General features: G+C 36.0%; 1 protein-coding gene and 1 long non-coding RNA gene across 5 annotated transcripts; one reads left to right on the top strand and one right to left on the bottom strand.

The window, feature by feature from the left end:
• Positions 1–207: 207 nt before the first annotated feature.
• LOC101744027 (uncharacterized) lies at positions 208–21,630 on the top strand. The gene is made up of 8 exons (XM_038011802.2): positions 208–355; positions 565–3,587; positions 4,537–4,640; positions 5,228–5,379; positions 7,201–7,489; positions 9,042–9,179; positions 10,178–10,415; positions 11,716–21,630. The coding sequence occupies exons 2-8, from the start codon at positions 786–788 to the stop codon at positions 12,220–12,222; spliced, it is 4,230 nt and encodes a 1,409-aa protein (XP_037867730.1). The 5' UTR covers positions 208–355; positions 565–785; the 3' UTR covers positions 12,223–21,630.
• LOC105841497 (uncharacterized) lies at positions 10,390–26,723 on the bottom strand. Of its 4 annotated transcripts, none has more exons than XR_009973338.1 (4): positions 25,547–26,723; positions 22,703–25,293; positions 22,374–22,617; positions 18,766–21,863 (listed from the first exon to the last, which is right to left on the bottom strand). It is a non-coding gene; the product is annotated as an uncharacterized LOC105841497 (long non-coding RNA). The 4 variants fall into 4 exon arrangements; XR_005244812.2 differs by adding an exon at positions 22,149–22,161 and having other exon boundaries at positions 22,703–26,700; XR_009973339.1 differs by lacking the exon at positions 18,766–21,863 and adding an exon at positions 10,390–11,786 and having other exon boundaries at positions 22,703–26,698.

The raw sequence follows: 26,723 nt of genomic DNA, 5'->3' as shown, positions 1-26,723 counted from the left end.
AGAGCTGGATACATCAGTGAGTCCTCCTTTCACTCAATCCATTATTGGCTGGTACCCTTTGATTTACGAGGCGTATACAGACAAAATAATTTTTATTATCGTGTTTGTCATTTACGTTCTCTTCTACGCAGAATGATTTAGAAATTGATGAAAACACGTCGGAAATGACAATTTTGAAAAGTTCATCGACATTTCGTAACGTAGAACGAAACAAGTATTGTGAACGTGAACGAGACGTCTGCAATATGTCTGACAAATTAGAAATATTTATAGAATACGCTTAAACGTAAATGAATAGAGCCAAATATTTGATGATTTTGAAGCAATGGACTATGTACAACACACGATATAATAGGTAAACGCCATAGCTGACTTACCCTTATATTCATGAACTCATTTCGTATTTCATTGTACTTGGTGCCAGACTTTTTATGTCCTAATGGCCTTTATCTTCAAGTTTTGTTTTCTTTTGTACCATGTTTACATGTTGCGCAGCTCATACGATTGTCGGGTGCGAGTTTATAATGTAGATACCTATATTTTATACTGTATTTTGTTTCGCAGATCGATAAGCAACGTATTTGGAAGGAAGTTATGTGTTGTTGGTGTTTGATCGAGAGCCTTGCGTATGAAATGTAGATATGTACGTCACGCACTCTGGACGAACGGGTCACACGGACTACGAACGCGCATTTTAATAGTGAAAAAACAAGTCTAACTAAACTGTTTCGTTCGACCTTACCACAAATTAAGCATTCAGTAATTTGTGATTGAAACACCCAACAATGGATCAATTAATACAATGTCCTGTGTGCACCCTTTACCTTCACAATGGAATGAGTTTGGAATCACATCTCGACACTCACCCCAAGGACCAAGTTATCAAAGCTTTGTGTTGTCTTACCTCAAAAGGCAGTGGTTTCGGCAGTAGAACATCAACTCCTGCAAACTCGGAACGCTCATACAGAAGTCGGTCTCGGACACCTGCAGATGACAGATGGAATGGATCACAGCGAAGCAGTGAACCTGACCGCTACTGGCGAAGGCCACCAAGTAGGACTCCCAAATCAACATCAATTACATCTCTATCACGGAATGAGACACCTGAAATTAGAGATAGTATTAATTTTGACACAAATTCAGTTCCATCAGGTCAGCATTCTTTGTCATATGGATTGAAAAGTGATAAAATGCAACAGTTTCAAAGTTCTCAACTGTCAGATTTTGAACAGCCATTTACAGTGTTTCAAGAACCACAAGAAGATAGAGAGATTAAATATTCACGGAGTGCTGAATATACTGCCATGGATAATGTAAACAATGTTTTAACATATAACATACCACCAATAGCTGCTGGCTTAAGGTTTCCACCGCAAAACAATCTTGTGTCAGCAGGACATAAGAAAGCCCAAGATTTTGTAAAGATTCTACCAAAGCCCAATAACATACTTTTGAAAACCAATGTAGGTGGGATACAGTACATTACATCAGGAGTGAAACCTATGCATGTCATGGTGCCGACAACACCAACATTTGTGCAAAAGAATATACAGAACAACATGCTGATCTCAGGAAATATTTCTAATTCATCAGCCCATATTGATGCTAAAGTTGTAGCTCCACAATTATCAGGCGCCCAATTCAATAACATGTCAACAGGTGCCTTCACTCCCAGTTTATCAACAGTTGTGACTCAAAATTCACAAATAATTTACAGAGAAATGGTGCATAACATAGATGGTAAGCCTTTTATTTCAAGTATGCCCACTATGATTACAACAGGACCGGATGCTGTGACAAACGTAGCACAAAGTAGTTCAATGTATCAGAACTTAATGGTTTTGGATCAATTTGGATCTTGCATGTACACACCACCTCAACAGTTTGTTCCTAAATCGTGTACTACCACTGTTTATACAGACACCGATACCTTAATTCCAAATTCCCAACTGTGTAAAAATAATTTAAATGATCCAAAAACTTTAATCATAGAAGTTGGTCCAATAATTGCTCCTGAATCAGTTTCATCTACCTCTACATCAACCAGTGTGGTGCCATCATCTGGTGTGTCAGTTAAATCTGATGTAACAGATACATCTGACACCATAAATAAACTTGAATACATGAGTGAGGCATCAAGTTCAAGTAAAGGATTAAAAATTCTCAGCAATATCAAGGTTGAAGTACCAGTACAGCATAACAAAAATATGGTAAATACTTTAATGGATTTAACAGAGTCAAACGATCCTGATTTCATGGATAGCACTGAGCCCTCAAGATCACCAGAGAAAATCCTGCCTGATTTAGATGATGATAACCACAATATTAGTGAATGTATTCCGCCTTCAAATTCTAGCAGTATCAGTTCAGTACCACGCACATTTACCAACGTGAAAAGTGCAAATAATGTTTCACCATACAAAGAGTTATGTAATAAAGTAATCGACTCTGAGTTTAGTGATAGCTGTCCCATTCCTGATTTAATATGTAATGAGAAACCATCTATATCACCATGCAGTGAACTATCAGAGAATGGAGATAATTCCACTGATCGTATATCAATTTCCCCTAAACCACAGAGACCCGTTGAAACTCCACATAATAAAGAAATTAATGTAAAGAAGACCACCTTGCCTGTAAAATCAAATAAAAACAATTCTGCACGATTGAACAACATTTTTGTTAAGAAGACCAAGAAAATACTTCAAATAAAGAATGCTAAAACTTTAGGCAGCATTGTGAAGAAGAATGAACCAGAGCCAATGCCATCAACATCAACCAGTAAATCACCAGAGAATTTCATTATGATGCATGACAGGAACGGACAAATGGAAACTACTACACTCCTAACTGTGTCAGTTGAGGAAATTAAAGAAAATGATGAAACTGATGATTTTAACACAGACATTGGGACACCTATGCAAATGGAACCAGGGCAACGAAATAGTCTAAATGACAGTAATGACATGAAAATAGTTGAAATTCAAGTGAAGGAAGAAGTGAATACAAGCAATGAAGGTGCCTTTTCTAATGATACACCTGCAGTTAAAACTAAGGACAACTTGCGACCAATCCATGTCATACCATACAGTAATATGTCAGCTGGAGATTTTGATGATGAGTCCAACCACAGAGAACTGCTGGATCTAGAAGCAGCCTCCAAGGGCAAACAGTTTGTCAGTATGATGAACGAGAACTACTTTGGCGAAAATCTGTATCCAGATTATTTCACAACGGACCGTGATGCTTTTGGTAATGAAAGGGAAATTACTCAGAAAGATGGAATGTACAACATTTGGGGTGAACCGTCACAGAAGGAAAATGAATTTGTATTACCAAATTTCATACAAGATACATACAAGATTACAGATAGTACAGGTATAGATTACTCTGCATTTTCTGGAAGAGAGGTACAGGGAGATAAAGAAGGCGATGGTTGTGAGAAGGACAGCAAGGCTGATGTACTAAGTGAAAGCAGGAGCGGGGGTGATACTCCATTGAATATTTGTGCAGATGAGCGTATGCCAGCACGGGGAGAGCTCAGTGGACAGGAAAGCAATGGCGATATGGAGTCGGCTTGGAGTGGGGTAAGAAAATTCTATTATTTTACATATATTTTGTATAAAAAAATCACTAAATATATATATATTTTTTTTTATTTGTGGTGGGCATGTGTATCATTGTTATAATTTGGTTTGGATACAGTTTTACATCAGCCATCTGTCTGAAGTCAATCCTCTTTGCTTTGGCTCAAAGCTTTGAATTCATTAGGTGAGGTCTGGATAGGCCAGAATTTTGGGTTATGTGCCTTATACTCTAATTAACAATCTAACAGACTACCCAATACTATGTAAAATCCTCTTACCTTTAAATAAGTTTTAACTACACCTTTTCAGACTTTACCTACCTCACAAAATAAGAGCTTTAGTGAAAAGAATATCAGTTCAATAAACCTGTTATGTCCCTTTAAGTGTAGGACAGTCAAGTGATGTTCATATTAACCATGTAATTTAATATTCTTTAAAATGGAGAAGGATACATATCTTTGTATCAGTCCTTTAATAGATGAAGTATATTAATTATGTTAAAATTCTTGAAATTTTTTAAATAAATCTCTACATGAATCTCCATACAGATAAATACATATTATGTGTGTCATGTTTAAAAATATTAACATAATTTTTATAGATTTGCTGCAAATCAGTTGATTTGAGTAGTTACACAATTTATTCTGTACAAGAAACTTGTAATTAAAATTGTTATTAACAAGATTATCTAAAAAAGTCTGGGATATTGAATTTTTTTGCTTTTGAGTGGCTTAGGTAGTTAAGTTAAAGAAATCTTGAATTCTCCACTAGACGCAAACTCACAGATATTTCATTAAATTCCTTTTAACAGAATAGTGAAGGGAAATGAAACTACTATAGCTCTTTGAATTAGCTTAATATTCGGTGATTATCAAAAATTTTCCAGATTGGTTACCAGAATTGGTGCCGTGCAAGTTATGTCTTTTTAGTTGGTCGTTTTTATTCACAGATATACACCGAGGTTACCGCGTCGGAGCCCTATGACCTCATCGCGAGGGAGAGCTGGGTCTCGGACGGCTCCGAAGTGGATCTTGCGGAGAAGATGGAAACGCTGTTAGTATGCCTAAATATAATAATACAACAATGATGTATTTATTTATTTATTCATTCATTCAAATATGCACAAAAGTACAGTGGCGTATTTAGTACCTAAGGCATTATCTACCAGTCAACCAAAGGGTGGTGTAGAGAGTCCTTTGTTAAGTGCATTCCTTTTTGAGAAATAAGAAAAATAATATACTGACACCAAAAATGGCTTTGTTGCGTCTGAATACTATACATAAACAGGATATTCCTTGTCTTGTCTAGTGTGTGTACATCTGGGACATTCGCATTTGTGTGTAAAATTATATACACACTATATACGCATTAACATGTGCTTTAGTATTTACTTATACAGGGTGTACTTTAACTATTTATTTTTATAATTAAAATTACTTTTATGGTGTAATCTCGCATTTTTACTGCCTTTTATTATTTCCGTCCTTTCGATTACTGTACAGTTTTCGTTGTCGCGGACGATCGAAAAGTAATTTTAAAGAATGCCTAATAATGTACTGAATGTTTCTATTTAACATTGATTTCAGTTTACATAAATTTAGGGCTATTTTTATGAATGTACGAACGCGTGCGTGTTTCAGGGACGATGACGTGACACTGAAGAAGGTGCGCGGCGGGTCGGGCGCGGCGGCGGGCGGGCCGGGGGGCGCGGCGTCGCGCGTGTCGTACAGCCGCCTGCTCACCGCGCGGACCATCAAGCGCGAGCGGAGCGCCGCCCGCAACAGAGCCGCGTGTAACGCATGTTTTATAATTAAACATTTACTGGTTTATTTTTACTTTACTCTTGTGAGTCCGCACGGGTAGGTACCACCTCCCTGCCTATTTCTGCCGTGAAGCAGTAATTTCGGTTTGAAGGGTGGGGCAGCCGTTGTAACTACACTTGAGACTTTAGAACTTATATCTCAAGGTGGGTGACGTATTTACGTTGTAGATGTCTATGGGCTCCAGTAACCACTTAACACCAGGTAGGCTGTGAGCTCTTCCACCCATCTAAATAAGCAAAAAAAAAAAACATCTATAAAGTGGTGAAAGGCTATAGCTAAAGGCTTAAGCGACATTTCGCAACTTTACAGAAGAGTCATTTATAATTGAAAAATTTGAAAAAAATATCATAACAAAATAATCTTCTTCAACTATTTGAATGGCGTATGTACACTTAATTGAAGTTCAACATCGAATCCAGCATTATTTGACGGAGAAAAATTTGCTGATTCCGAATATGTATATAACTCGATGTCACCTGGATGTCGCTTAAACTAAATAACCCTTTAACACCTCGAAGTATATCTTACAAATGTGATATTTCAAACTGATTTATATCGATGCATCAGAACCATCAATCACATCACAGCTATTGAAATACTGCATGTTATCAGTTCGATTTAGCAATGATATGCATTCAACAACGAATAGATATTTTGTCTAGAGAATATGACTAAAAAAAAAACAAAAAAAAAACATAAGAGTTAATATTAAAACTATTTTTGCACAAGTAGTTCTGGCATTGTCTCCAATGGCAAAAATATAACTTTATTTTTTATTGCACAAATGGGTGGACGAGCTCCCAGCCCCTGGTGTTAAGTGGTTACTGGAGCCCATAGACATCTACAACGTAAATGCGCCACCCGCCTTGAGATATAAGTTCTAAGGTCTCAGTATAGTTACAACGGCTGCCCCACCCTTCAAACCGAAACGCGTTACTGCTTCACGACAGAAATAGGCAGGGTGGTGGTACCTACCCGTGCGGACTCACATGAGGTCGTACCACCAGTGATGGTTAATTTATTATGATCTTGAATAATTCACGAAGATCCCTTCGATAGAGAATTACATGATTTTGTTACTGTTGCCAATGCGAACACAATCGCCAATCTTGAGGCATGAGGTCGTAATTTCGATTGTATTGTATAATAGTTGTACCTATAACCCATAGACACAGCCCACTGAGTTTCTTGCCGGATCTTCTTAGTGGGTTGCGTTTCCGACCAGGTGGTAGATTCAGCAAAGCACGGCTCTTGCTTGGGCTAGTGTTACCAAGTCAGAACCCCGAGAGCTCACCTACTCGCCCGGTTCCGCTGGCATAACTCTTCTAGTAGAGATGGTTCGTGCTAGGTTAATCAGATACTAGGTCCACCTGTTCCTAATCTTAAGGAATACCTAATCCACATAATCTTCCTAATCTCATTCACAACCAATACTTAGCAAGCAATCTCAATCTGCCTATTCCTAATCTCAAGTTCTGAGTTCGTTATTAGGATTTGATTAATGTGATCGTTGGATTATTATTTGAATGATTAGGATTAGGCATTTATACAGATTATACGGAATGACAAAATGGGGTTATATACAGTCTTATCTCGTAAAATATCTAATACTCGGGTCGGTTTTAATAAATGCGACCCATCTCTACCTTCTAGTTTACTAGTTTAGGCAGGAAAAAAACTGGCTTTCTCTTTTAATGAACGAATCTGGTTCTCGGCAAAAGCGCTTGCTCTATCGCCAACAATGTTACTAATGAATTACTAACATAAATTCCCCTTCACAAATATTACAGGTAATCTGATAACGGTCGATTCGAAGGCTTCGATAACGACCACGATACTTCAGTCATACGACATGGAGGACTCCAAGCCGAAGATCGAGGGTCTGATCAAGCAGGAAACGAAACGTAGAAGGAAGGACTTCGTCTGTTCGACCTGCAAAGTGGACCAGCTGACCGACGCCGCCTTCCACGCGCATCTCAAGATACATCCGCTGGAGTGCATGACCTGCGGGAAGTGCTTCTACAGGAGAGCCAATCTCGCTCTTCACATAAAGACGCATTTAGGAATTAAGAATTACAAGTAAGTTCATCCTCCTCCACGAGTCGCAATTCTCATGTCCGAAGGTCGTGACTATCTCCTCCCATTATCCTTCACTGGATGATTTTTCGGCATCTTCCTCTGTTCTCAATCTCTATAACAAGTAAGTTACTGGCTGTGAAATGTTGGTTCTACAAAAAATGTTTGACATAGGACAAATTTAACATGTTCTAGCTAACCCGGCAGACTTCGTTGTGTCTCAATCGATAAATAAAAGACCTAAACTTTTGTATAATATAAAAACTTAAAACAAAAAAAAGGAATCCGTCCGACGGGGGACACAGGGGATCAAAGGGAAAACAAAATTGTTATTTTTATTTAATTTCGAGCATTTTCATATTTATCTACCTTTTAAACCTTCTCTGGACTTCCACAAATATTTATAGACCAAAATTAGCCAAATCGGTCCAGCCGTTCTCGAGTTTTAGCGAGACTAACGAACAGCAATTCATTTATATATATATCGATATTAATAGTGCCATTTAAATTGATGGACTACATATGCAGTATTGGATTAGTTCAAGCGCTTCTGTAAATATTATAAGTCAGAGTTGGAGATTAAAGATATTAGAAAGACTCAGATTCATGTATCAAGTTATTAATGTCCTTTTAAAGGTAGTAATTGTGTTCAAAATTATTTTTGCCGGTGGTTAGTTACACTCAAATACTAACTGGTTTATAATCTGTCAAACTTTCATTTTTAAACCTGAATGAAAACTACATAATTAAATAAAAAGAAAAAATACATCGTCTTGATGTACCTTCCCTTTGTTTGTAAACTAATCAATAGACACAGCCCACTGAGTCTTCCGCCGGGTTTTCTCAGTGAGTCGCGATTCCGATCCGGTGGTAGATTCTGCGAAGCACGGCTCTTGCTAGGGTTCGTGTTAGCAAAGCCTCTCAGGCTGAGTTCGTGAGTTCGCCTACATATCCGTTGAAGCCAGAATAGCCCCTCGATGCTACTGACAGTACATAATTTATTTATTTATTTGGGAAACAAACAGTACAATACAAACATATAATATTTTAAAAAATATAGCTAAAACAATAACCAAATATGTTTCCACAATCAAAATCACATATAAGTAGAAAGTGAACAGAGAAGAGAAATTTAGAAATTTAAATTACAAAAAAACAATAGCAACACAATACGCTCATATTATTTTATAAATCAACTTACAATGTAAAACTATAATACTCATCGTGTTAAATCACCTTATAAATATTTTAAAAATATATTTAAAAATAATATCGACGCTTGAAAGGCAAACGTGACTAAGCGACAATGCGTGAACTTTACAGTAGACTAATTTAAAGTTGAAATACCTGAAAACAAAATTTTATTTTAAGGAATCTAGCTGTAGTAGAATCTAGCTAGTAGCTGTAGGATTGAAATGATTTTAATAGACCTAGAAATATATATTTTTTTGCGCATCGAATATGGTTATTGCCTATCATTTATGTACAAAGCAGTTATTGTCGCTTAATCACGTTTGCCTTTCAAGCGTCGATATGTTTACTTTATCAATTTCAGATGTGACGTCTGCGAGAAGAGGTTCATAACGCGACAGAAGTTAACGGAACATCACAACATACACACGGGACGATCGCCGATCAAGTGCACCCACTGCGACGAGACCTTCAAGAGATACTCCAATATGTTGCAGCACAGGTATGCAGCGGACGAGCGTCGCGAATGCGATACATAATTTATTAGATTCATTCCAGATTATATATTTTGTTTTTTGGAATTCCGACTTTAAGTACGATAGGTAGGATAGTTTTTTTCATAAATAGTGTTTATACTGGAATGCGATATTGGCTAATGTTTATCTAAAAAAAAAAAAAAAATTGTTTAAAAAACTAACAAAATCTGCTTTTTTATAAAATCCAACTAAAAATAGAAAATAAATTTTAATAAATTTCAATTAAAAATAGTGTAAGAAAAAATGATTTTATTGTAAACTATTATTTATTTTTCATTTTTTAGTTGAATTTAAATTTTTTCTTTTTTTTTTTCAATTTTTTTAAGTATCATCATCATAATTGTCATCGGTCCTTAATAAGTATACCAAATTTCGAGTTAATCCGACGTTTTGAAGGGGGTCAAAATCATGTTCAAAGTTTCCGTTACTAACATACATACCTCTGAAACTAATAAAAGCGTATTAAAAAGGTGCTTATTTTAGCATTAGTTAAAAATATAGTACACAAAATTTTCGGTGTGAGTATTAAGTAACGCTTAATGTGAGTGCTTTTCGTTTGACAGATTGATTCTTCTCAGTGAAATTAGTGACATAGTACAAAATCAAGTGACAGTGCAAGTCATCAAAAATACAGTGGGGAAATTATAATAAACCGAATAAAATACTGGTTGGAGGACCTCTTGTGAGTCCGCGCCGGTGGGTACCACCACCCTGCCTATTTTTGCCGTGAAGCAGTAATGCGTTTCGGTTTGAAGGGTGGGGCAGCCGTTGTAACTACTCGAGACCTTAGAACTTATATCTCAAGGTGGGTGGCGCATTTGCGTGATGTCTATGGGCTCCAGTAACTATAAAACACTAGGTGGGCTGTGAGTTCGTCCGCAGCTAAAATCTATCTATCAGTATCTAAGCAATAAAAAAATATATAATAATAACGTAAATATATAATAATAACGTTCGTCCGCAGAGACCGGCACCACCTCTCGAAGCGCGTGCGTGCGCGCGAGGTGTCGTGCGAGTGCGGGCTGGTGTTCGCGTCGCGCGCCCGCCTGCGCTGGCACCGCGAGACGCACGCCGCGCGCCCGCACGCCTGCGCGCTCTGCAGCGACAAGTTCGTGCACGCCGCCTCGCTCACCCGCCATCTGCGCCGCACGCACCGCCAGCCCGACCCGCACCTCGACGTGCCCTGCCCCGTCTGCAAGCAGGTCTCTGCTACTATCTTAGTGCTTTACTTAACTAGTAGTATTTTTATTTTTCCAAATGGAAAGGCAAATGTATTATACCATACAGCCTAATCTTTTATATATATTTTTTTATTTTATGAAACTTGATACTATGAAATGAAATGAAGATGATTAATTTGAGACATCAGTCTACTGGAATGAAATTTAATGAAATGAGATGAGATGATCTGGGATGAAATATAATCTCAGTAAAATGGTGGTCATTTACTGAGATTTTTTCAGTGAACTTTTTGGAACATCCCGAGAAGCTACGTCCAGCAGCTTTCTTTCATTTTCCCACATTTGTGCACTTTCACAAATATTAAACAGTTAATAAACCACCGTTACTACACATTTAAACCTGAAGAAACACTATATAGACAAAATAAAACAAATCACATAACTTCACTCCTCGCGTTCCCGCCAAAAAGTCAATAATAGGGGTTAAAGTATGAAGTTGCCACATTATATTCTATTGTAATAGGTACTTCGAATTGACATAGGACCTTCATGGTTTGAGATTTTCGAGTGAAACTTTTTTCAAATGGTACCCATGAGGTTCTTCTTTTAAAAAATGTGCAACGTTCGGTTAGCGACTTTCAGTTGTTGTTTTTTATTAAGCTTAGACAAGAAATATGGATACTTCGAAAATTGGAGTAATTTGAAACTCTACAGGAACTGAGTTTAAAAACCATTCGTCACCCTCCGCATTAACCAGACTTTGCTCCAACGGACTATCATTTTTTTTCGGTCATTTAGACAATTTTCTACGTAATAAAAGTTTTCTTCCTAGGAGGCAGTACAAAATGCTTTCACGCAGTTTGTAGGAACTAGATCACCAGAGTTCTATCGCAAAGGTATAAATGACCTTCCTATTTGATGGTAACAATATGTAGATAATAATCACTACATAGTATAAAACAAAGTCGCTTTCTCTGTCCCTATATCTGTCTGTCCCTATGTATGCTTAAATCTTTAAAACTACGCAACGGATTTTGATGCGGTTTTTTTTAATAGATATAGTGATTGAAGAGGAAGGTTTATATGTATAATAACATCCATTAAATAGTGGAGAAATCAATAATAAATTACAGTTTCCGAAGCGAAGCGAGGGCGGGTCGCTAGTGATAGATATTTTGTTTAAATAAATATGCTAAATGTAAATAAAATCGAATTTAAAATTTTCAGTAGAAATCGGAAATTTCATACTTTAACCTGTAATACATGGCAGGCACCACCGACTGAGTGAGTAGTAACTAATCTCCCTGTCTCGCTCCCACAGCTGTACATCCGCACGAACCTGCGCGCGCATATGCAGACGCACACCGGCAAGCGGCCCTTCCCGTGCGTCATCTGCAACAAGTCGTTCACCACTAAGTGGAACCTGAAGCTGCACCGGTGGACCCACATGAACCGGTCCGCGAAACCCTTCAAGTGCCATCTGTGCAAGGGCGCGTTCATCCGGCAGTCGGAGTACGTGTCGCACATGAATGCGCACAAGTCGGTGCGGCCCTACACATGTAACTACTGCGGCTGCAAGTTCATCAGGAAGTACAACTGCCAGAGGCACGTCCGGGAGCACGAGACGGCCAAGAAGTTCGTCTGCAAGGTCCAGGAGTGCGGTAAGTCGTTCCATCGGAGCTACTATCTGTCCGAGCACATGAAGGTCCACAGCGGGGTCCGTCCGTTCGCTTGTAACATCTGCGGGAAGACATCGAGCAACAAGTCTAATCACAACAAGCACATAAAGATCCACCACGCGCGGGAGCCCGTGGCCACAGAGGCGTAGTGGCGCCTCCGACGTTCTTCCACTTATTCGTTTGAGGGGCTCGCGTAAGCGACAATCCATATAAATAGCCAAATTAGTAAATGTAATTAAATTTTAAATACTTACCTTCTCTATATCCAAATAATAGGTAGATTTTCAATTAAAAAAAATATAGCATAGATTAATTATGTAATATTAAAATCTTAACGAGCTCCTCAAACGCTTAAAAATACGTATTTTAAATAATATTAACTGAAGGCGTCATCGTCGTCATTGTAAATAACTAGTTAAATTTATACATATATATATATTTTTTAAATTGTAAATACGGACCAAGAGTGAACGAAACGAATGGGTTGTAAGCGATGTTGTTACGGTTCACGTTGTCTGCGCCCTCGTCGATTTTCATTCGTTCGTTGGAAGGTTCATTCGATTTCATTCGTAAACGGGTTCGGGCGTGTGAGAGTCGACTAGGTTTTCGTAAACGAGGTAAAACTTTGGCGCACGATATTATCGAGCGGTCTTTGTTCAACCACATGCAGTAGTTTCACGAAACATTCGATTTATATTCCATGCTAATTCTGTGGCGTATAAGCTATTGATGTTTCCAAGAAGTACCGCGTCTTAAAGGCTGAGCCTTGACACGATTACCTATTCACATTTTTCAATATAAAAAAAATTGTAAATATAATGTAGCTTTAGAATATAGTTAAGTTATTAAAAGACATGTAAGATTAATATCGTGCGTGACAGTCATAGTTTTGTAAGTTAGTCAAATAAATTTTGAGGGCATTTCGGTGTAAGTACCCCGCTTACAATGAACTATATATAAATAAATAAATATGTATTTTTTTCTATATCTTTTTCTCTTTATATAATAAACAGGTCAGTTTTTTTAGCAGCAATTAATAACAGTATATAATTCGCCTGAATATTTTGTGGTAGTTTTTCGCGAGATTTTAGTTGAGGTTGGCAACATTATTCGAAAGCAGTCCTTTTTGGTAACATTATCACTAAACTGTTTCTACTGTACGAAAATCGACTCAGTAAAATGATGGTTAAAATGTACAGGAAGTTGTTTGGAAGGGCATGATAGATGTATTGAAATAGTTCGCGACCCTGTAGCTATAATAGTCTAGACCCTCACAAGCCATCGGTTAAATTTCCCACATTGTCAACCTCATGTTAATCACTATATTGAGTTCAATCGTAACAAAATTATTAATAATTCTAAAATTATTGTGAATTGATCGGCAGCTTCAACTGTATTGGAGTTGAAGCTTCCTCTGAGCAACAGATAAGCAATATTTCCGCGGACTAGCGGTACGTTCATTCTTGTAGTACAAATATAAATCTTAATAAGTTAGTATATTTTATAATTAAATAAAAACTATTATATTCATCATTGAAAAAAAATATGTTATTTATAGTAGGTATGTATTTTTGCCTTTGTTGTTGGTCATTGAGAGTAAAATATTTTAAATGGTGATGTCAGGAAAAAGGCGTGATAGGATTCTTTTGTATTTTTAGCCGATTTTACAAGAAAGAAGGTTCTGGATTCGTGGCGTACGTTTTTTAATTCGTGACGTGCTGATTTTATAAGTATTGGAGAAAAAAATTGAAATCTGTTGTCACTTATGCTTCGTCATTTGGTAAAGTTAGATACTTTATTATTTTTTTTTAACAAAAACACGACATAGTTCCAGCTTTACGTCAATTATAATTTTTTTTGCCGTGATCTAAAAAAACCTACCAAAATATTATTGTGCACTACCCTATTTTGAGTTAAAGCTCAGTTATACATGTAAATATTATATTAAAATAATTAGTTTTTATTTTTATTTATTAATAATTTTCATTTTATCTTGTAGCAGCAACTCATTGAACTTCTAATATGACGGTAGTCTGTTGAAATTCAAATTAAACCATAAAATAAAATGTAAGGGCGCAATGAAAACTGTTTCGATCCACGAGTGTATAGTTTGGAATCCATTGACCCGTCTGGTTGAAATGAAAAATTTTTTTTTTGCTGATGTGAAATATTTGTAACCTGCGTATTACGGCATCCATTAACGTTCGCTTGTGAGGCTCCCTGACTGTGACGGCAATGTATACTATCCCGAGACGAGCATTAAAAATAACGTGGAGTATTATCTCGCTTTTGTTTGTTTGCATTTCATAAACAGTTGACTTTCCGCACGTAGCTTCGTCCACGTCGACTGTGATATATATCGCGTATTCAATTTCAGGTTTGAAATTATTTACATAACTATATAATGATTTTTCAAAAAAAAAAAAAAAATTGATCAATATTAATTACACATGTATCCATAACATATACCCGTACAAAGCGTTACTTGTTGAAATAAATTTGTATATACATATATTATAGGCACGTCATATTATCGGAGCCCCACTGTCTTTTGTGTACCATTTTTATTTAATGTGGCAAGAAGGCCTCGATTAAGACTGATTTTTCCAATGACGTTGATTGGTGTTCAAGCCATTAATTCTCCATCTAGAGGTCAGTAGCGGCGGTTATATCTTATTCGCTTACTTGTACGCCCCTCGTGAATCGGAAAAGGTTTTATTACACTCTGCATTTCTTATTTGTGTTGTTCACACGAGTTGTTTCTAGTAGTCTTGACACTTCAGTCCGAAAACAAAGATGATCAGAATAAGCACTATCCGAAGGTCAGATTCCTCAAGAAATTAGTTATTTAAAGTTTTTCTTGTGTAATATAAAACTGAAAGATTGTTTTAGTTCGCTCAGCAAAACACATATAATCCTTTTAATTATAATAAGGGAATGTCAAATGATATATATTACATAGCGACGTCATATTTGGTAAATATTAACTACACGGAAGAAAGTTCGCAAATTTCTATAGCATCCCAATTATAATTTATACCGCATGGTATCTCATTTCATAACAATACTAATTGTGTTTACATAAAAACTTTTCTTCTCACTTATAAAAAAAAAACTTTAAAATGTAACCAGAAATAATCCTGTGCTCCGTAAAATGAAGAATACATCTAGCAATTAATAAAGATTTGTGATAATTTATTAAAAGAAGTTCAAAAAGCAATGTTGAGGTCTAGAAAAATTTGTAATTGGATTTTGAGGAGACCTACATCTAAAGAGCGTTATTCTATTTGTCTCCACTATATATTTTGTCATATTAATTAAACATTAGTTACCTCCACCCCGAAAAAACTAAATTTTATTGTAATTGATTCTGTGCGTGAAATTTCAAACCAGTAACATGAAACATAGCAGCCAATTATTGTCAAAGTTTTGTTGTAAAGTACCGTCGATCGACTTTGTTTGAAAGTCTCTAGAGACAGTTCAAAAAGCTTTCTGCTTCGCTACTGAAATAGACTTGTGTGAATCCTACATAATATTTTGTAAATAATATTATATATGTATAAACAGATTAATAGAAAATGACTACTTAATCAATGACTTGTAATTATCAATACCGCTGTGCAATAATAGTTTAGATTTTTTTTTTAAATATTGTTTGAAAATGTAATTGTTTTCGAATACGAGTGCTGTCATGTTTGTTTCAAAGAGTTTTTCTGGGGGTTGCCAGTTGTGGAAATAAATTTTATTTCCGGTACATATTGTATGCAATGAAATAAAACTCAATGCTTTAAATATTGAAATATTGTAAAGTTTTAAAATTAACAATGGTAAAGAAATTTTAATTAATTTGCATAATTTAAATAATTAATTAAATTAATTAAACACTTCATGTTGGAAATTTTTTGGGGAAAAAAGACATGCAGTATTAAAAAAAATTTAAAGCATGCAGAAAAATTACATAATATCTTGAAATATTTAAAAAAATTAGCTCCGCAATTGTTTCATAATAAACTCTAAACCAATTTATTTAAAATATTTTTATCTGTGTTTATCTATATTATAAATAACGCTTAGACGTCATTGAAAAAAAAAAGGTTTTGTTTTTGTCTCTGTAGAATATTTTAATTATTATTATTACATATGCTTTAATGTATTTCATAATACTGGTCACATTTAATGTACAAAATTTAAATATGTGTTTAATTCAGATTAGCTTTGTGCGCAAAAAAAAGTTCTCTTAAAAAAGGTCTAGACATTCGGTCTTGTATTAAATAATTTTATTTTTTACGTTAAAATATCGGCTCCTTCGTTCGATCATAAGGATGAACTAGTTTTTGTCACGACGTGTGATTAGGATTGTGTTTTGAAGAATGATTATTTATAACATGACGTATGATTGGTCACTCATATTAATTACGTATTCGAGACAGAAAAACGAGAGCTAATATCATGTCAGGGTGACTAATTTAGGAACATCTACAGGCTTTCATTATAATTCGGAAAATATTACTGGTGGTAGGACCTCTTGTGAGTTTACTGGTGGTAGGACCTCTTGTGAGTCCACGCGGGTGGGTACCACCACGCTGCCTATTTCTGCCGTGAAGCAGTAATGCGTTTCGGTTTGAAGGGTGGGGCACCCGTTGTAACTACACTTGAGACCTTAGAACTTATATCTCAAGGTGGGTGGCGCATTTACGTTGTACCTGTCTATGGGCTCCAGTAACCACTTAACACTAGGTGGGCTGTGAGCTCGTCCACCCATCTAAGCAATAAAAAAAATCGTTTTCCAATAAGTGCTCGTTAAGAATTTGCTAATGAAAACGTTTTATTGTGATATTTTTCGATGTCGCAAAGTTCATCTTTTGAGCCACGAGTTGCGGCGCGATATAATGCGACTTGTGTAACGAAGGACACACGTATAAAAACTCGTTTTGAGTATAAACTATGACTAATGAATCTAGTTCAATTATAAAGCGTATAGTCTCATTCAAAAGATATAAATATGAAGCCACTGCCACTACAAATCGCATCGCATCGTATCGCATAGCCCTTGCAAGATAAGCTATGATCTTTATTTTACTTCAACTACAAATTGGCTACTTGTCGTATAACGTTACGCTGCAAGGCCTTTACTATCATAAAATTTTTAAATCTCGCAAAAATGAACCAATCTTCCATCATTATCAGCCTGCGGCAGTCCAGTGCCGGACATAGGCCAAAGCTCGCCACTGAACCCGATGTTCGGTTCTATAAGCCGCGCTAATAAAGAAACGAATCTAAAATGGCGGCGGCGATCATGCGCTCTCACTCTAAACTATTGCTGTCTTTAGTCGCACACGGCGTGTACTGCATGCAAAAAAAATATCAGTTCAAAAAATATCAAAATAAATATAAAAAAAATATCGACTTAGATGACGGGCAGTAAAAGTGTTTACGCAAGTTGCATACCAGATGAGACACCTCTCCCTCTGCCAGGGCACTAAAGTACATTCTCATTTGTTTTTTTATATTTTTTTTACAATAAACAACTTTTTCTTGATATCTTTCTTTTTAATTGTTGACCCTACCATCTGTCAGTGCAGGTACATAGACACCATTTTCGATTCGTTTCTTTATTGGCGCGGCTTATATGCATCCAGTCACTGCCAGCTGCCTTACGCAGGTCGTCGCTCCATCTAGCAGGAGGGCATCCTACACTAAGTTTGCCGGTTCGCGGTCTCCACTCCAGAACACGTCAACCCCAACGGTTATCGGTTCTGCGACATATATCGCACCGCCCGCCATCGGAGTAGAGTTCATCCATACTACCTGGAGCCACTGCGGTCATCCACAGTGCGTTTCCAGAGATCTTTTTTGCCACGTACCATCCGGCTATGGAATGAGCTCCCCTCCACGGTGTTTCCCGAGCGCTATGACATGTCCTTCTTCAAACGAGGCTTATGGAGAGTATTAAGCGGTAGGCAGCGGCTTGGCTCTGCCCCTGGCATTGCTGAAGTCCATGGGCGACGGTAACCACTCACCATCAGGTGGGCCGTATGCCCGTCTGCCTACAAAGGCAATAAAAAAAAAAAAAAAAAAAAAAAAAATATGGTGACCAGGCCTTCCGTATCTAAAGTTAATACTTGATAGATTTCCACGTGATTCACGAAGTGGCGCCAAAGAATTGTTACTTTAAAATTCCACAAACGTGCACCTAATACATATTTTAGTAGACTCCATTACATATACTCGGTTCGTTTATTTTTCCTCTTCTTCTTCTTCTTTATATATTATAAAAACACACCAGCTGTGTTCATATAATGAATGAATGTAATTTTTTACGCATAGAATAACAATGATCTCGTTATATTTAAATTAAAACAAAAGAAGTGTTTTTTTTTTTTTTCGTTAAGGTTTTAAAATAACGCTAGTGTAAAGTTGAGGTTATGTAAATGTTTTTTTTTTTTTTGTAAATCCGTTGTCTATGGTTCGTAGCGGACCCGCAAGTAAAATTAATGCGTAAGGTGTTTTTTTTTTAAATCCATGTACGTTAGCTTAGCCGGATAGAGAAAAAAGTTATGAAATGTCATTTAAAATTTTAAATGACATTTTACTCATTTTCATTATTATGATACAAAAGTAGCACTCATAAAACAAACCAGTCAGTATTTAACGTTCTTATATGTAATTTTATTATATAATAAATAATAGAATTTGTATGTTCGTTTGCCTTTATTTACAATTAACAACATTTATATTTCACATATCAAGCGTAATTTTAGAGAAGCTCAGACATTGTATATTATTTTAACACAGAAAAGAAATCTGAGTTAGATGTTGCTTAAAAAAATATACATACTTAAGTTATATCATCAGAAAAGTCACTCAGATTAACTTTATGATTGTAAAACAGATTAATACAATGCAATCTCTAAAGTAAAATCATAATATTTAAAGCATCACTTTTAGTATATAAGCAAAAAATTAAAATTATTTATTAGACGTACGTAACAATCATTATAAATTGTTATTATTTATGCATGTCTTGTATCGACATACAGTTAATATTTTACCATTATATTTCTTTTCAAATTCAACATTGATTTTTCGGCTATTTAAAATTAAAAGCGTTTTAATTTTTAAAAAAAGTATTTTTAATTTCTTTGTCATCGCATTAGAAACGTCTGCAAATATAATTTATAAAATGAATACGAGTCGAAATCACATAGAAGGGTAAAAGGTTATTTGATTTAAGCAACATTTTTGTAACTTACGGGAAAGCGATTTAAAGATTAAAATTTCCAAAAAAATATCATAACACAAAAAAACTGTCTCGGCTATTTGAATGGAGTAAACTTAATTGAAGTTCAATTGAATATGCCATTTCGAAAAGGGCACATCTCTGAAAATGTAAAATGTTCAGGAAATGAAAAAAAACTGATTATTTTCTAAGGCAGTGTAAAATTTAAAATATTACCTTTTGAGATATATTTTAGTGTTAATTAGCAATTGAAAATTACTGAAATTATTATAAAATGGGTGTAGGTAAGCCTCAAAACTACATGTATATGAAAAAACGTATTTGACAAAATATGTGACATGTGCCCTTTTCGAAATGGCATATTCAATTAAAATAGCACCCTGTATGTATTAAAAAAATCTAAATTTTCATTCAAGTCATAATTCTAAATTTAAAAAAGATTCTAAAATTCAACCAGTTATATTTTAAATATGTAAAGTATGTATGTACATGTTCATATATTTTACAGGACTTATGTTTTTTTTACAAGGAAAGGTTCCCGAGAAGTCGGTACATGTTCGTGTGAGTGAAACGATTTCGTTTATGGACATTGTTTTGAAGCGATATTATGTAGATACCTTTCTACGAACCGTATAAGCATCAATTTTTTTTTATATTGTAATTTTTGAAGTAATACTTCTTTAGGCGCGTTATGAAAAATTGATGAGAGTGAAATGTTACGATGCGCGCGCACCGTGACACAAAATTAACAGAATGAAGTTGCCCACTAAATCGCTCATTACAATACGACCGACGTAATAATCGTTGGCGAGTCTGAATATAGCCGCAGGTGAACTTTCCGAACCGTACCGAGAATTACCGAATTTATGCGATGTCAAGAAAAGGGATGTCCAATATGCGTGTTTGAGGATGTTGTTTAATTGATTTTTTTTCAAATTGATTAATAAAAAAAAAGAAATAAATTTAGTAAAAATAAAGTATAACTTCTTACGCGCGTACAAGTACACGCACCCTTTTTTTTGCGTATCACAGCGATGTGGATAGAGTATGAATATAAAAAAACTTTGCAGCGATGTTTCATTTATTACCTCCCTACTACCACATCACAATCAACCTCAAGAAACAAAAGTTTTGTTGACAGATATCGAATTTTGGCGCGCTTTCGTCGTTCAATAATAAACCTCCGATTTAAAAATTTCAAAGTCTATGGTAACATGTATCCCGTTTGGAAAAATAAATAAATATCTAAAAAGTGAGTAAGTGGGCTAATGTTAAACTGAAAGCTTAAGCTACCCTGATCAATTTATTATTTTCATATATCTTGATGTGCGTGTCGACAATAAATACTAGGCAATTATCGTTTGATAATGTATAATCTTCAAGCGCGTTTGTTCTGAGCAATGTTCTTATCGAAATGATTTTGATCTTCTCGTGGACTTTTTAGTAACTATATGTAAATTTGTAGCGACTTCTTTCAGCGGCTAGAGTGCTTAGTGCGAGTTTTTTAACGTCCTAGATAGCGTAAAGCTAACTCAGATTTGTATGCAGTCGGAACAGCGCCCCTAGCGACAAACGTAGGCAAACGTTCCTACTCCATACAAATTTGAGTTAACTTTTACGCTATCGAGAACGTTAAAATCTCGCACTAAGCGCACTGATAGTTCTGGGCCCGGCGAAAATTGATTTACCGAATACTATGGTAGAACGATTTTTTTTAAAATTTAATTTTTGTTCGTTTTAGGCTACTGCCAGGTCTCCGCTAATCGCCGATAGAGGTCGCTACAAACATTCTGATCTCAATAAGTCATGTTTTAAGTTGTAAATGTTGAATGAGTTAAATTTATTATTAACTTAGCTATATATGTATAAATGTATAAAAACGAGGAAAATACTAATTGGGAGTTTTGTTAAGGACCTAACAGTCGTAAGCGCTTCGATTGTAGTCTACTGAAAATTGAACAAAATATTGTTGGTGCTTATTGTTTTAATAGAGTCACTGAGATATGGTCCTTATAGTTTAGATAAAAAGGCTCTTAAAAACAGCGATTTTAATTAATTAAAAAAAAAAGAACTTGTTTCGCTATGTCATGTGCTTCTCATAATTATCGTTTCCGGCTAAGCTACAGTATGTGGGCTGATTTTACGCTACAGCTTAAACATCCTCGGTTGTAAGAGGGAATTCGGTTATTTATTTTGTTATAGGCTGTATTTAATGTAGATAATTTTTTTTTTGTACGGCAACACTTTGCGAACGGTTCGGCGGGGTCACTGAACTGAGGGGTTTGTGTTTGCAATAAATATTTAATAAGGATTTAAACTAATCTGTTTTATTTAACCTCTTTCAAAAATACGAAATATGACATTTGTAATTATAAGTTTAATTTGGGCCAGCTTGCAGAGATAGTCTACCGCGTGTAGACAAGTGATGGTAGGCAGCGGCTTGGCTCTGCCCCTGGCATTTCTGAAGTCCATGGGCGACGCTAACCACTCACCATCAGGTGAGCCGCACGCTCGTCTGCCAACAAGGGCAATAAAAAAGGGTGCTCGTATCTGAAATGGAAAAGATGGGAGATTCAAAAACAATTATTTATAATCAGAACTACTTTACGGCATAATCTAGGTTTTTTATTATCTTTATGTGGTAACGTGCCTGTGTCTAAGGGTGCCCCTGGTATGCCGATGTTACATGAGGCCCAGTCGCGTCACTCCACAAATGGTGGTCTATGGGTCGAGAGACACGGGGCCGAGTCGCACCACTTCTAGACACGTCACCACCGGTAGACAACCGGTGAACAGGAGACTCTGTGAGGAGGATCTCAGGGCGCCACCACTTACCGCTCTGGGAGACCTACCAATAAATAAAAACAATTATAAAATAACAATGTTGTGTTTATTCTACACAGGTAACACGGTTAAAATTATTACAAAAGTTTACAAAGTTCCAAGTTAGTGGTCAGGTACAATGTTACAGGTGTGTCGGTAGGTATACCGAACACACGAGAAAGATATACAAAGAAAATTTATTTAAAATTAAATAATCAGAAACAATGAAGATCTCACCGATTTAGTTAAAAAAGACGATAAAGGGTTCCCAGCAACTGGGGTTACTGGATCCGAGCAAGGCTGTGAATGCAGGTGTGTTCTTAGTCTACCGTAGTCAAGTACTCTTTCTTGGATCGCCTTGCCAGAGCACCTCGCTTCCGGCAGCGTCCACACAGAAAAGTACTGCGGGATCTTAAAGGTGAACTGAAGGTCACTCTCCGCACCCTAACTATTGTACATATTATGTACCAGTTACTAGGACCTACACGATAAGACATAGTGATGTTAAATTCTATTTAATTACAGTTTGTGGACACAGTGTGGAGAATAAATTATAAAACACTTACCCTGGTTTAATACACGACACCAAGGAACTATTAAATTGACTTAGGCAAATGCTTACGAATACTTTCACCTCGCAGCTCGAGAGATGTTGATAGAAAAAGGACTTGGACAAAGTGACTTGTCCTTTTATAGTAATAATCTGACGGTTCTCGAAGGTTCTGCATGCCAGTGATGTGCAAACCTCGTCTTCGAACAATAGACAAGATCGCACAGTCACGTCATGCAGCGTCGAGTGAGTGAAGTAATCAGTGTATTAAAATTATTTTATTTCCCCACACTGCGCCACGTATACGCTAGATGGCGTTAATTTCAAAAACATCTAAATTAATTTTTCCAGCGTTACAATGTTATTTCCGACATTTGGGATACTCGATAGTTTTCGTGGTCACGAACGACTTAAGTTTAATAGCTTATTAGGCTGGTTTAATATTAACGAAAAAAATCCATAAAAGTAGTTTATGTCTACGGCTCTCGAAAACCGAAGAAAATAATGCATTAAGGGGTGAAAGGGCAGTTGTTTTAAGCGACATTTCGCTTAAATACGCGACATTTATTTTTGTAATTTGGTATTCGTATCAATAGTTCGATGTTTTTAATTGAACTTTAGGTTTACCACATTGAAATAGCTGAAGAAGTTTTTTTATTATATTTTATCCAAATGTTAAACATTAAGTGGCTCAAATGCAAAAATGTCGCTTAAACCAAATAGCCTTTCACCTATCGACATCATGTATCATGACGCAACTCAGTATCTGCTAAGACATTGGTATTTGACGTCCATTGCTAGGAACAAGAGAAAATTCTACTCGGCAAACATGGAACATTAATATATTCCTTTTAATACTGTATAAACTATTATATGTATGTATGTATGTATGTATTTATGTATGTATATACTTTTTGTAACTTAATATAAATTTCATTGCACCTACCTACCACTATCCACTCTGCACTATCTTTGGTTGACTGGTAGAGAATGCCTTAGGCATTAAGTCCGCCAATGTAAATTTTACATGAAGTGTAATAAATAAATAAATAAATAAATATGTGAAATAAATGTTGATTTATTGGATTTATTCAAATTAAGAACCCCTCATATCTAAGACCCCCTGATATCTAAAACCCCCAGTCAATATAATACTTATTTTTAGATAAAAAAATTATTATATAATTAAACATTAAAAACGTAGTAATTAGTGTTTCGCGATAACGCGGGTCTGTGTTTATTTAATTTAATTATTAATATTGCGGTTTTGTCTAGAATATATTATACTCGATTTTGATAATTTGGGTTGTTAAAACTTATTTTATTGCGTGATTGGCTGAACAATCCGACTGCCCGGCTGGCGTAATCTGGTTAAAGGAGTCATAGATATAACAATGTGGATGCGGTCACCCACATCAAATTACGATTCAACCTCGCAAAAAAAAGGGTGCGTGTACTTATGTACGCGCGTAAGAAGTTATACTTTATTTTTATTATAATTTTTTGTTTTTTTTTAAATATTAAATAATTTTTAATAAATATTTAACGTTAATAATTTAAAAATACTATTTAGTATGAATTATATTAAATAATAATGTTGTCATTTATATTACTAAAAAATGAATGCTAATAACACTTTTTTTTACGAGTGCTGCGCGAAAGATCACCTGCTGCTATATTCAGACTCGCCAAGTTACGTCGCGTCAGTCGTATTGTAATGAGCGATTTAGTGGGCAACTTCATTTCTGTTAATTTTGTGTCACGGTGCGCGCGCATCGTAAAATTTCACTCTCATCAATTTATCATAACGCGCCTAAAGAGGTATAACTTCAAAAACGAATCTTAACTAATCAAGTAACTACAGAACTACAGAACTTTTACTAGACGATGTTGTTCCTTCGTCGTTCGTAGACCTTACCTGACTGCGTGATTTGAACTTCGGCATAAACGCACCGTTGGATATCATATAAAACTAAAAAAAGTAAAGATTTCATAATATACTAATGCAAGATAAAAACAAACAAGAAAAGAACAGAAAAACGAACGGAAAGTCGATAAAATAAATTCAAGTTTACAAATTTTAAAACATGGCGGGCCGCGTTTTTTTTCTTTTTTATTTTATTGCTTAGATGTGTGGACGAGCTCACAGCCCACCTGGTGTTAAGTGGTTACTGGAGTCCATAGACATCTACAACGTAAATGTGCTACACACCTTGAGATATAGTTCTAAGATCTCAGTATAGTTACAACGGCTGCCCCACCCTTGCGACAACTGCTTAGTCTTTCCTTTAAAAAAAAAAAAAAAACTAGTGTCTCAGTTAAAAAAATATATATTACAAAAAAAAAAACGGCAGTTGAGCACACAAATTTATAGGGTGTGGTTGTACGGCCGATCTGACTCTCCCTCTGTAGGTTACCCTCCTGAATTCCGGCAGCCAACGGACGTGGGTTGACCCGCTGAAGCACCACGTCTGGACTCCTGGAGGTTTCCTGGGCTGGCTAGATCACCAGGGTACGGGTTACTGGGCGGAGATGACCTTTTCAGCACACGCAGTTATCGGGTGAAGCAATAAGCAAGAAGCGTGAAAAAGCAGCTAGGCATGAACCCTGGAAGCGATAAGACCAATTTCACGAACTGGTTTATCTACCTTCCGATCTGGTTGACCAACGAGAACTCGAGCAAGGTACCCACATCTTGTGGCGAGATTATCGTGGTAGTGGACAACCAGAACGGAGTAAATTCACAATAAAAAATGAAAGCAAAAAAAAAACAAGTGAAATATACCTGTGCATCATTAGCAAAAAAAATAAAAAAAGAAGTAATGCGTTAAAAAATAATAATATGCCATTTCCAACTCACCCTAAAAGCGGGGTCGAATCCGTTTATTTTAATCGTGTTAATATTAAACAGCACACGATATTGCTGTACTAAATATATTTTTTAAATAAATTATTTGTAGGTAAGTCGTCTAGGTTTGAAAACGAACTTTAACTGAACTCGAATACAAACGTAAGACTAATAAGGAAGTCTAGTGACGACTGCCGGCGGCTGCGCAGTGTCTGCGCCAGCCGAACCTACGTCTCGGGGGGAGGTGGGAACTATTGTTCTCACCTCAGCGGTACAGTCGATAAAATAACTGCTTTGAACATTAATACTTTTGTTTTAAGGTTTTTTTTTATCTTTTTATTTTGCAGACAATTTAAGTTGTAACATTACGTTACATTACCCCCCGTCGCGCATAAGGATTTTAATCTTAGAATTAAAATCCGCAATTTTCAAACTTGTATCAATTTCTTACAATCACCTTTCACACAACCTTTCATACTTCACCAACAGTCAAAATAAATCAAATAATATGCAAAATTATAAGACTCCACAGCATAACGAAAGTCATAAGTCATAAGAATCGGCTTACGACTTTTTGCAAGAAATGTAAAAAAGATTTTAATGGACATGGGCAACAAAAACGAAACGTAAAAACTATGAGTGTTGACCTAATATTTTCAAGTCTTTAATATGCCAAGTGCCTATGTTTTTACCCGACATGTCTTCTAGAACGTAGACAAGTGGCGAGAGTTTTTCGACAACTTTGCACTTGATATATTTCGGTGCTAACTTCTTACTAAAATACTTATCTTTGTCACTCAGGACGTAAGCGCGTTTATAAACAGTATCTCCTACATTAAATTCAAAAGGCTTTCTGCGTAAATTATAGTTAGCAGTGTTTTTTACGTGTGCGTGATATAAAGATTTCTGAACTTGATCGAAGATGGAGCTCAAACACCCTAGGTTTTCGGCATACAGATCTCGAGGTAGAAACAAAACTTGATCACCCAAATCAATATCAGTATAATGAGAGCCACATATTACTAGTTCTCTGCCAAAGACAAGAAATGACGGAGTGAAACCAGTAGCCTCGTTAACCGAATTATTAATGGCAAACTGGACACTAGGAATAAAAGTATCCCATGACCGATGATCGCTATCAACAAACGTAGAAATACAAGTAATAATTGTTTTATTATACCGCTCTACG

This window comes from Bombyx mori, chromosome 6 (assembly GCF_030269925.1).
Source record: "Bombyx mori chromosome 6, ASM3026992v2".
Classification (NCBI taxonomy): Eukaryota; Metazoa; Arthropoda; class Insecta; order Lepidoptera; family Bombycidae; genus Bombyx; species Bombyx mori.
This window is presented reverse-complemented; position numbering and strand designations above follow the sequence as displayed.

What these genes read in the sequence shown, in the direction of transcription:
- LOC101744027 (XM_038011802.2), top strand. Translation starts at nt 786, where the DNA reads ATGGATCAATTAATACAATGTCCTGTGTGCACCCTTTACCTTCACAAT. An exon ending in TGGAGTCGGCTTGGAGTGGG is followed by an intron (nt 3,588 to 4,536) that starts GTAAGAAAATTC and finishes TTTTATTCACAG; the next exon opens with ATATACACCGAGGTTACCGC. An exon ending in TTAGGAATTAAGAATTACAA is followed by an intron (nt 7,490 to 9,041) that starts GTAAGTTCATCC and finishes TATCAATTTCAG; the next exon opens with ATGTGACGTCTGCGAGAAGA.